We start from the raw sequence: 12792 nt of genomic DNA on the forward strand, positions 1-12792 counted from the left end.
CAGATTATGACAAAAAAAAAAAAAAAAAGACAAACCAGGTCTGTACAGTTTTGAAGTCCTTCTTGGTGTTAAAAGTCTTATGTACATTTTAAAATGGGCTACTGCCCAGATGTTATAATTAGTAAGCTGCAGGGGCTTGAACAGCAGCACAGGCATTCAATACACCCATCCTAAGAGGACCTAGCGCTGAAGGAGTACCTTGTGTAAAATTAAATAAAGTAAGGCAGTTGGGAGTTAAACCCCTTTTTTGTATTTACGTCAGAGAAACTGCTCTTGCTATTTAAGTGCTTGCCTCAAGAAATTTAGAAGGGAGGTGTAGCAGGTAGGGGGTTACAATAAAAGTAAACTAGATAGTAATGAAGACATGCCTGGCAACAGGTGCCACACTTAATCTGAATACAATTATTTCACAACAGGTGCTGTAACAACCACAAGTGTGTCTTTTGTTTTCTTTTCTTATACACACAAAAACAACCTATACGTTAAACATCAAGGTAAGACAATCTTCATCCTGCTCCAAAAACCCTTGACTGTGCCCAACCGGGCAGCGATTCAATACAGACTTGGATCCCATAAATTAAGATGATTAAAAATTGCATCAGGATTAATGCTCACACGGAACCTTCATTAAGCCAATGCAATATAGCCAGGTTGGCCTTTTTAGGATCACAGCTGAATGAGGATGGTTAAATCACTTCCCAAGTTCCAAACAAGAGAACACAGCACAAAAAGGGGGTGCACCATGGTCACACCACAATGATCCCCCTGTACAATCTTTAGAAGCCAACCGTTGTTAACTTAATTCACATTTCCAGTAGATATATTCAGCGCTTGAAAAGACCATGACACAAAAAGACACCTACCTCAGATGCCCCCTTAGATTGGGGAAAAAGATTAAAAGATATTAATCTACTTTTAATAAACATACCAGGCTTTCAAATTATCCTTACTGGACTAATGGTACTGTAAGTTCTTCAAAAGGATTACAAAAAATAAAAAATACAAATGGAGAATGCAATGCTATTAAAATCACGTTGAAGTCAATGTTGCATCCTGTGTGACATAATTTGGGTAGAAAGAAGAATTTTTCATTCTAGCAACAGACAGTAAGGGCCAGGATATATACTGTATATATTTCATAGGCCAATTCTTTATTGTTTGGACAGCTTTGGCTCATAATAGAACTATAAGTGTTATTCTGGGGCTGATCCAGTCTAAGGCATTGCAAGATTTTGGTATTTTATCCCTCTGATAAACCACAAAAAGGTAGGCTGGATTGCCATGATCCCTCTTAATTGTTCCAAAGCAGGCTGCACAGCACTTTCATATGAGCAAGTGAGCCCAGTATGCTAAGTGGAATTACATAGTAAATGCACAGTAGTCAAAAGCAAATGCTAGAATGAGTGGTAAAACCCCCATTCACTGTTTAAAAGCACTTTCAGTGCAATTTGCAATGTTTGCCATTTACAAAGATATCCGTTAGACCTTTAAAGTACAGTTCTGGACTGTAGCTCTGTTAAACAGAACTATGTTGCTGATGAAAAAAAACAATTACAGTAACCAAAATAGAAATAGTGAAGGAGCTCTTAAATACTCACTTTAAAAAAAAAAGGTTTTAAGGTGGTAGAGTACATGGCCTTACAGTCTTGTGAGCTGAGCTATGAGCTTTCTGTGATAGACTATGGGGTTCAATTGCTGTGAACTATAGACCTCAGTGTGCTATGCACAACTTTCCAAGAGCATTTCTAAAACTAGTGTACATGCAGCCCTTCTATGGTTTACAAGAGCAGGTAAAGGGACATTCAAAAGCCTGGTCTCTGAATGCAGCAACTCCTGTGCATATCAACACAGCGTTCAATATGAAAGGACAGAGAATGTCAGTGTAAGACATGTACTACAGCAGGCTTTTTGCGTTTTAACAACAATGCTTGCATAGTCTCACATCTTACTAGAACAGGGGGACATTTTATGCACCTGATGCACTGGAGGATCCTGGTAATAACAGACTCTTGAAGAATACATATATATATTATTACTATATATATATATATATATATATATATATATATATATATATATATATATATATATATATATATTTTTTTTTTTTTAAATGTAAGAAGAATTTTCACAGTAGTTAAAAACAGTAATCAGCAGTGGCAGATGTAACAGAATCTCTTTTCATCAGCGTAAAGTAACTTGACCGTTCCATAAATACATGGTAACCAAAGAGGGGCCTCCAAAATGGAGCCCTTGTGACTTTAACTCACCTTTACAAATTGGTGTGGTTCAAAACATCAATATAAATGTCAAGCTGCTGTACGCAGTCCATTTAGTGGATATAATAGAAGAGTCCCATTGTAATATATGGTGTATACATCACGCTTGTAAAAGTATGTGAACTGAAAAAAGGTACCTTTCCACTAGTTTTGTTTAGGTCAGTCTGTCCTGAACCCCCCTGTTAACATAACACACAGCCTGCAGGTATTACATCATATATTTCACTGCAGAGGGATTAGTATTACTCCACCTTCCCTTAAGATGCATTTTTTCATGGAACGCATATAAGAGCCAAATTCTGTTGAGATTGCTGTATTAGTTTGCAATATTGCCAGGCAGTAGTTGTATTCTCAGTAAGCTGAACAGATTTTTTTTTTTTTAATTCTATGAAATATACTATAATTCTGAGGATCCACCAACATGTAGAGCTTTTATTGCATTTGTCAAAAAGGCTTCAAGTGTATACTATTTCCCATTGCTTGCTTGTTTAGTATTTTTTGTTTCTTATCCTTGAGAAACATTTAGCCATTTAAAAAAAAAATTAATGTCCCTTCTACTTTGAATAAAACCAGTGTGGCTCTGTACACATTTAAGTAAAAACAATAATAATAATAATAATAATAATAATAATATAATAATAATAATAATAATAATAATAATAATAATATAATAATATTTTTTTATACTGTAACATGATGGTAGTGTTTGTAAAAACCCAACTTTTGGAAAGTCCTTATAAAGTGCTCCTTAAAAAAAAAAAAAAAATCTTTTAAACATTTATCCTCACTATTTTTCTTATTAACTCTAAATTCTAAATTCTAATTGTTGCGCTGGTATCCCCAAAAAAAGTGCTTTGGTTTGCGAAGAGTCACAATGTCCATGCCCTGCCCTGACACTGGATTTGTATTTTATTATTGTTCATCGTTTTTTGTTCAATGAAATCCACAAGAGTCAGGAGAAAGCAGCAGATTCACAAGTTGTGGGTGCCTGCATAGATAAACCACTTATTTCTGTGTGTGTGTGTGTGTGTGTGTATATATATATATATATATATATGTGTATATTTGTAATAAGTAAGGCAGTGTCTGCAGAACGTGCTACACCATGTTCTCCACCCCTGGCAGAGGCTGCTGTTGAGGTCCTGACTCCTGGGCACTGTGTTGCTGTGCCAGCTGAAGAACGGGCATGTTGCACAGGGGGCACACCTTCCGCACCTCCAGCCACTTAATGAGGCACCTGTGGAACAAACACAATGCAGTGTCAAACACACCCAATCCAATCACACAAGCACCACAGAGCCTTTATATAACCATGCAAATATGAAATTACTATTTCCAATGGCTTCTGAGATACAAGTGTGATGGCAGCAGCTTTGCCTAAAATAAATACATAAAACTATATATATATATATATATATATAAATTTGGGCGATATGTACTGACAACCCCCCCCACCCCCCCCCACCATTCACCATTTGCAGATTGTTTTGTATCTTTTTATTATACAAAAAAAAAAAAAAAAAAAAAAAAAAAAGTTGATACGGTGGGAAGGAAACCTGACATAAAAAATGTCTAGACCGTTCAGTTGAATAAGGGCCACACTTGTCTGGTATAAAAAGCAAATGTCACTTCTTTAACTTGGAGAGAGACACCTAGGATACAGACTGCTCAGTAGTCGAGAAGTTTATAATGTTGTAAGAGATCAGGAGCTTCATGCCACACTGTTGCCAATTTTACAGCATTTTATATGAATTTTCACCATTACATGTAGTAGAAGTACTGTATGTCTTGCAGCGAAGCACATGTTACTGCAAAGTTAAACTCTTACGATTGTATAATTCAAACTGCAATTATGAGAAAAGACCAATCTAGTAATTTTTATGCAAGGATGTTCTATTTAAAAACCACCCCTACCACAGTCTCTTATGAATCCATAATCGTTTGTCCCCGGATAGTACTTACTTTCTATGGAAGGCATGTTTACATGGACATATTCCCAGCTCATCTTTCTGCTTAAACTCCTCCAAACAAACTGCACATATCTGAGGAAGGGAAATTCAAGGAGGTTAAAAATAATTTCCAACACCCCCCCCCCCCCAGGTCTTAAAAAAAGCCAGTTACTTTGTTTGTGACTCCTAGCTATGTTTTCAGATTTGCTTTAAACAATGTACACAAGAGACCTGACCTTTTATTAACCTGGCAAACAGGCTCAACATTGACATTTGTGTCTTGAACTGATAAATGTCCCAATGTAAGATAACCGACTTGACAATGTTGCATAAAAGGAGGCTGTGTGGTCCAATGTTTTAAGAAAAGGGGCTTGTAACCAAGAGGTCCCCGGTTCAAATCCCTGCTCAGCCACTGATTCATTGGGTGACCCTGAGCAATTCACTTAACCTCCTTGTGCTCTGTCTTTCGTGTGAGATGTTGTTGTAAGTGACCCTGCCGCTGATGCATAGTTCACGCCCCCCAAGTCTCTGTAAGTCGCCTTTGTTAAAGGTGTCTGCTAATTAAATAATAACCTAACACTATTTGGATAGAGAAAGGCTCTTGTTATTACTGATGAAAGTTAGGAAATAGTCTGGATAAAACATATAAGAATGTTTGCTACTTTACAAAGTTCTTCCAACAACAAACAGCCCCAAATTGTGGGGTGCACCCATGGAGTTACTATCAATGGATTCAACAGAGGCACTGCAAAAAGCTAATGGAATAACCTACAGCAGTGTTGCCTTTTTCAACATTTTGGAAGCATGAAGACAACTTACCATTTAAATAGCAAAAATCAAAATGGTGAGAATGGCTAAAGTAAATAAATAATAAATCGCTCATAAGCTCCAACCACAGTTGTGGTGGGCCATTCCACTCCAGGTTTAATAAGTAAAATTAAGTTTAATTAAAGTACTTTGTATGGAGGTTAATTTGTTAAATTGCACAATTTAGAACATGGTTAGAGCACAGAACTTTGCTCAAAAGTATAACTTTGCCTATGCCTGGCATAGATGGTGCTCTATAGGTATTACTTTTAGTTCAAATAATGCTTGGCGACTGCTTTAGCTTAACTCAGAGCTGCTTCCAATATCCCCAGGCAGTTTGAAACACAATCTCCACTGCTGCTGCCCAGAAACAAATGAGTCTATACAGAAACATCTGGTTCTTTGAAAGAAGCAATTAACTGACCCCAGGGCTAATTCTCTCTGTCAAGACTATGCATGGCAAAGGAAAAAGAAAAAAGGAAAAAAGGGGACCAAAAACCCCCACTGTCTTGGTTGGTCTTGTTTTTCTTTGGAAAGTTGACCATTTCTGTACGACTTCAGACTCCAGTTTTTTTAAACCTTTTTATTGTATTCCCAGGCTTTGAGACAAACAGCCAATAGTATCTGCAGCTTCACAGATAGTGAAACAGGCAAAAGAATTGACCCAACACTTAATGCACACCATCGCTTGCAAAATGAACAAACATGTTTGCTCCCACCTTATGTAAAAGGAAGGGTGATTCAATGAACCCATAATTATAGGTTACATAACCACAGGGGCAATTGTCATGATAAACTGCATTTGATACCCAAGAATGTGAAAGCTGGAGTCTGCAATATGATATGTAAGCAATACGTGTATTTGCAGTTTCAGTTTAACAAACTGTCCACAGCACTGCAGCATGGATTTCTTAGACATCAAAAGACATTCCTTCCATGAGTGCGTTTAGGTGGCATGTTGGTGAGAACAGGAGTCAGACACTGCTTAATGTTTTAATAACCTGACAATCCTGCTCTACTGAAAGTATACTGCTACAGTACATGTAGTCAAACAGCAGACGCTGGGCTTCAAGTCTCAAACAACTGTTAACATAAACAGACGAGTGACTTGACTCAATCGTACTTCAAAATGTATTTAAAAAAATCTATTGCGATTAATCTTGTTTTTAAGTGCATATTTAATTGGTACAATTATTGCATGCATTAATTAATTATTTTTACGGATGCTATTATTATTTTTTATTATTTTATAGTTATTGGTATTACCTATAATGTCTTGGATCTTCTTATCTTCAAGATCTGCTGACCCTATATATCCCTGGGCGTTCCCTGAGATTGGAAAATGCTAATCTTCTGACAGTCCCTAAAATTTGTTTGAACTCTGTTGGAGCCAGGGCATTTAGTTACAATCCCCCTCGTCTTTGGAACTTGCTATCGATTCATATCAGGAATGCTAGCACAATTTAATCATTTAAATCCTGTTTGAAAACGTATTTGTTTGGGTCTGTTTGTTTGCATCTGGATTATATATTACACATAAGTGAAATTTTATAAATGAAATTTTTGGCGCCGGTTTATTACAAAATAAAAGGTTTAAGGAAACACGAAAAACACAGGACACGGCACTCTACGCCAAAATAAATAGACAAACAAAAACAGACTACTACTACTAATTTCCTCCGTCTCCAATCCCGTTCTCCGCTCACCGAACACCCAACCGCCAGTATGTGACAACGTGCATCTATATATACTATTGTGCTGGGATTCAATTACCAATTAATTATTCATTTGAATCCCAGCACGTGAATTAATAAAGTGCTGAATTAATAAAGTGCAATTCCCCGTGCTCACATATTATTACATTTTACTTGCACGTGAAGTGCTGTGCAATCCTCGTGCCTAAATACACATATACATTTTAAACACTTGTGTTACACAGACCCATTTATATCCCGTGTACCAATGTCTATACACCAACATTTAAACACACCACACGCAACACATAACAGATAATATACACAGGGGCGGGCACTTTGTACAATTACACATAAGTTTTTATATTTTTTTTGTAAGGAGCACCCTGCATGAAGAGCACTATATAAGTGAAACATTATTATTATTATTATTATTATTATTATTATTATTATTTATTATTATTATTATTATTATTCCAAAAAACAACCCAGCATAAAATAAACCTGTTTTCCTATTTCTGGATTAATATTGTTGCCCCTTCTTTATAGTTTTACATTTATTTTCACAGAATTAAACAGAAACAGTCCAGCATTTGCTGTTAAATTGTTTGAACCAACTGCTAAATCACAATGGAGTCAGTTTATTACTCACCTTAATGCATATATTTTCTTATTGGTTTCCTTCAATATATCATTTATAATTACTATTTTATAAAAAATAAAAAAAAATAAAGTAGTCGTTAGACAGATCATAGGCATTGCTCAGTTTCATTTTGTTGTTCTGGCTTGCTGGCATATCATAGAACACTTTCTTTGACAAATCCCCAGATGTTTTACATCAATCTGTAATCAATCTGTAGGTGTGAGCATTCAGTGTTTTAATGTAATTTAAACCACATTTAAAACTGTATATAAACACACACACGTACATTATTATATATGACTAAATTATTTATTTTGGAGACACAGTATTTTGTCAGGTTGAGATGAATTGATAAGTTTTCATGTCCTGGTAATGTATATACTGTCAGCATTAATATAACAAAAAAAAGTTATTCAGCGACATGTATATATATATATATACGCATGTATTTAAAAAAAAAAAAAAACCTGCAATAAGAGTCGAATTTCACCAATGAGAAGAGTATTCTGTATAAAAGAGGTGCTGCTATGTTAAGTGTGATTATTTTGTTACATCCCACATCACTGCCTTACCATCAGTGGAGACAGAAAGAGACAGTTATTGCAAAGCGAGATTTTCTTGTGTTGTTTTTTTTGTGCACGCTCTTCCCCAGGGAAAATCAAATCAGGACCAGGTAGCAATCAACGCAACTAGATACTGACAAAACCACAGTGTATTAAAACAAAAAATAAGTTAAAAAAAAAAAAAAAAAAAAAAAAAAAAAAAAAGGCAAACGTCAAGAAATACGACAAAAGTGCAATAAAAAATTAATCGTCAAAGAAATTAACGCATTAATCGCAGAAGTGAACTGTGATTAACTGACAGCCCTAATATATTTATGGGGAAAAAAAAATAATAATATTTTTTTTTTTTCTATGAACACTATATTGGTGCTGTTAGATATGGACTAATGTATATGAAGAACTGAACTTGACTAAGGCCACCTGAACTAAGTCCACTTAAGTCAACTATATGGGAGAAAGGTTAACTAATGAACAACTAATCACAGGGGTTCATTCCAGGTGCATCACCAGCATGCTTCTTATCAGTTCAGATAATCTGCACACTGATCCTCCTCCAACAGACATGCCTGCAAACCAAGCCTTCCTGCCTGCCCGCCTGCCTGCCTGCCTGCCTGGACCAGGTTCCTGGAGATGAAGATGAACTTCTAAAGAGAAATCGACGCTTGGCTGATCTCTTGTTTCATATTGACACAGATAGAAAAAAAAATATTCTCCAGTTCAGACATACAACAGGATCTGTTTACGATGTCTAGCGGTATGTTTGGGCAAGTCCCTCTGTCTGATGACTTATTTTCACCACATATGTCAATAGTTAGTCATGTCTCTTTTATACTAATTATAATGGGATGGGCTTCAACTTATGCTGTAAATTAAGGAACAGCAAACATTTCTTACAGAGCAAGATTCAATGTGGGCATAATGCTTTTTTATTTTGGGGGCTGTGCAAACATAAAAACACTGATACCACTTAATTTTAAGTGGCCGCAATTGCACACACAACATAAATATACAGCTACTGTCTCATCACGTCAGTGAAATGCACTTGCTGTACAATGCAGCTAATATGTACTAGTGCACTGTCTGTAATAACAAAAAGTCAGTCTCTGGTTGACCAACTAAACATTATATAAAGAATGAATACTAATACTGTAGAGTGAATACTAATACTGTCATTACCCATTAAGTAATATATAAGTACATTATACTGCAGCACTATGTAATTACTGCCACTTAATGATCTTTTATCCATTGGGTTAGCAATGAGACATTAGACTTGGAAGCATAATGCAAGGTAGACAACCCTGTCCTGCTATAGCATAAGCAGGGCATTATAGAATTTTATTCAACTGATTCAAACAAGCCAGACCTGAACTATACAAGAGGGAAAGACTGGGTCACCAGCACTCATGAGAGAGTTTGCCTGCACAATGAACTACACTGCTGACACAAAGCAAAAACTGCTGACCTTGGAAAGTCAGGAGAGCTGGTCAGGCTTTTGTCATGTCTAAACGTAAGGTTACTGATTGACCACTTTATTGTGGGTTACACAGCAGGGTTAGCCAAACTTCCTGACCCTACAAGCCACATATCAAAAGAGCCGCAAGATACACCCTGTAAAACTTGAAATGTTTGCGAGCAAGATATTTTAAATACTAGCATTGTTTTAAACATTTTTTTTTGTTTTAATTCTCACGAACATTGTAACAGAATCTTGCACTTACTCTGTGCTGTACAGTAGTTGTTATATCTTGATGGCAGCAAAATACACAAGAACAAGGGATATAACATTGCAGAGCCTCGCAGTTTATGTGAAATTTGTATTGTACTGTTGAGCTACAGTGTATTAAACTTTAAATGTAACACTGTGGTGTTTTTCCATTATTTCTGTTTATACTGCATGTACAGTGTTCCGTTTTTTCAGTTTTTATCAAAAAAAAAATAATAATAATCAGGGAATTACACATATTAAAATAGGTAAAAAAAAAAAAAAAAAAAAAAAGTTTTTAATTGAAACACACTTTTCATGTGGAATATGATGCGTGGTTTCTCATTAATCATGTCCCCGGCATGTTTAATGAGCAGAATCTGTGCAAGTCAAAGCCACGTTTTCCCAAGTTAGCTGGTACTTTGCGAATGTTTGGGCAATCGCTGTGCTGATGGAAATAGTACCTACAGAAGGTATGAACATGACATCAGCACAAAACAAGCCAGGTTTATTTACCTAGAAATCATAAAGACGACAAGAACATTGACAGAACTGGGTGGTGCAAGCCATCGGGAGACACGTCACAAATCACTCTGGACATTTCCATCAATGCATTTCATACAAGTTTACCAACTAAAGCATCACCATTTTCTGTCAAATATTTACGATTAAGATTGTCTGTGTTAGGCAGTGTTTTAGCTGATGGACAGACAGTACTGTTGCACAAAGTCAGCGATACATACCTCTCTGCAATAAACAGTGGCTGTCCAGCAAAGCACAGCGCACTGACAAATTCATTAAGGAGGTCAGAATCGTCACCCAAGAACTTTAGCAAGGCTTGAAAAGTTATGGCATCTGCATGTCTCTAACAAGGTTGAATTTCTTTAGCTGAATATCTGCATTTGTGTTAAAATGTTTCATGGTTGCCAAAGAAGCTATGTAAATGTGTAATAGTCAAAACCCAGTGGCACCTCTTGTTTATTGTACCAGTGCTCTTTTATAACTTGTCTGAATAAAGTAAATAAACCAAATCTATACACTCAAACCTCTGCTACCTGATAATCAAATTACAACTGTGAAACTGCTGATAAGAATTCCCAATTGAAGTTCAGATAATACAGGTTTTACTGTAGCACATAAGAACGGTTTCCATTAATTCAGAAGCAAAGAAATTGCTGAAGAGGGATGAACAAGTAACCAGTGGGTATCTGCCATAATTTATCATTGCCTGTGACTCATTACAACACTAACTTGTTGAGAACTATCAACAGAAAAAAGGTGTATTTTTATTTTAAAGCAATTCATTTATAAAGGGAGTTTAACGTTAATACTTTGTTAAGTCTTGTTGATGTTGCTTAAAGAAATCCAACCAACCTGTTGTAAACTTCCAGAATGACCTCCTGCAAAAGTTGTGTTAGTGTCAATATGGGAGTGTTGCTGTAGATACCTTTGTCATAATTGTATAAAGTGAAACATTTCATTAGTGCAGTTCTGTCAGAATGCAAAGAATCCTTTTAACACTCCTCTGGTAATAAGAAAAAAAATAACTCATGGTGACCACTCCTTCCAAATTAAGGTGTCGCAATACTTGTAAAAAAATAAACAAATGAAACTCTTCACATTCTGTGCCAGCAATACAGTAAAGTGGTTGCTACATGCTAATATAAACCACAAATTAAGTAACCTTTCTTTGATTTGAAAAACACTTTTGTGTATAGGCTGTATAGAACCTTGCAAAAATGTATGTAAGATTGCTACAGATCACAAGACTTCTTGGAAGATGATGTCTGAACAATAAAATGTCAAGCTGTAAAGATCATATGATAGCAATCGAGATGACAAATAGGAATATGTTCTCTATCAGTTTCATGTGATGCTGTTTTTTTAAATAAAAAGCCCAGTCAACATAAGAGCCTTAGTTAACAGACAGTGAACACATAAGCCAGTTATATGACGAGGTAACGGCATTAGAAATTGCACACATTGCCCTTGAACAAAATGCTCTTGTGAAAGACTTTGTTTTCAGTAAAACTGTAACATAACCACGCATGAAAACACTAAGATATGCTTAAAAACTTCTCCATTCTCAAACTAACAATGAACGTGAAGATTCAGAAATGTATTTTCTTGGACCGAAAAAAAAAAAAAAAATGTCATAAGACAAACACAAGGCAGTCTAATAACTCGATTTCTTGAATTAAGTTTGTTTTATTGGGGAAATTGCAATACAACCCTGTCTGAGAATTGTTGCTGTTGTTAATAATAATAATAATAATAATAATAAAATAATAATAATAATAATAATAATAATAATACAAACAAATTGAACATAAGATTGGGAATTTAGCAAGGGATTACAGATGTTTTTGTGCAGCAGTGGGTAGTTCATTTGTAACTTTCTAGTTACATGTTACATGTCCGATAGCCAGAACAATGGTAGACTGATGCTACATATACAGTATCTTTTAAAACTACCAAGGAGGCGTATGACACTCATCATTTTGGCAAGGACGCTGACAATCTGCTCCAGTTCAAAGTTTGTTTGTTTTTTTAAATACATTTTCTAGCATTTTTTTGTTCTGGATCATCAATGAACAGAAGAGGATGCATGCAGTCTTATAACTGTACAGCTCTCTTTTGCAAAGTGTAAGACAGCAATGCTGTGGAGCCCCGCAGTTATCAGACAAGCCAGTGACACTACTTCAGTTCAAACTTACCTCGTGTAGGTTAAGCTCTTTCACTTTTTTCTTTTGAATAACCTAAAAAAAAAAAAAAAAAACCCTCAAGATTAAATGGTGTTCGTGGGTGTGTGTGTGCGAGTGTGTCTGCCACTAACAGACTGACACTTTGACAAGAAAGAAACCTGATAAAAAAGCGAGAGTTATAGGAGGCCATCAAGGTTACCCTTAGCCATTTACAGCACCTTCAGAGGATCTCATTAAAGCAAATCACAACAGAAGAGACAAGATCTGAACCAGACAGGCTTACCAAAAACCTTATTGCATTCCTCATCCTAGTTGGATGTCTTACAATACATGGAATATATGCATCACCTTCAGGATGGCCGGTTTGGTATAGGCTCAAAGTATAGGTCTTGTTACAGAAATAGGTAACCTAGCAGTAAAAAGAACGACACTTGGGAGTCTGTGTCA

The 12792-nt window shown here is 35.9% G+C and overlaps 1 protein-coding gene across 2 annotated transcripts in view; it reads right to left on the reverse strand.

Moving 5' to 3' along the window:
- Positions 1-3014: 3014 nt before the first annotated feature.
- LOC121331113 (RING finger protein 24) overlaps positions 3015-12792 on the reverse strand; it is a 44130-nt gene continuing 34352 nt past the window's right edge. For both annotated transcript variants that reach the window (XM_041278321.1, XM_041278329.1), the window contains 3 exons: positions 12358-12399; positions 4242-4321; positions 3015-3516 (listed from right to left, as the gene is read on the reverse strand). In XM_041278321.1, the coding sequence (XP_041134255.1) occupies positions 3378-3516; positions 4242-4321; positions 12358-12399 (261 nt within the window). In that variant the 3' untranslated portion in view covers positions 3015-3377. The remainder of the gene's footprint in view (positions 3517-4241; positions 4322-12357; positions 12400-12792) is intronic.

Source organism: Polyodon spathula, chromosome 2 (assembly GCF_017654505.1).
Source record: "Polyodon spathula isolate WHYD16114869_AA chromosome 2, ASM1765450v1, whole genome shotgun sequence".
Lineage (NCBI taxonomy): Eukaryota > Metazoa > Chordata > Actinopteri > Acipenseriformes > Polyodontidae > Polyodon > Polyodon spathula.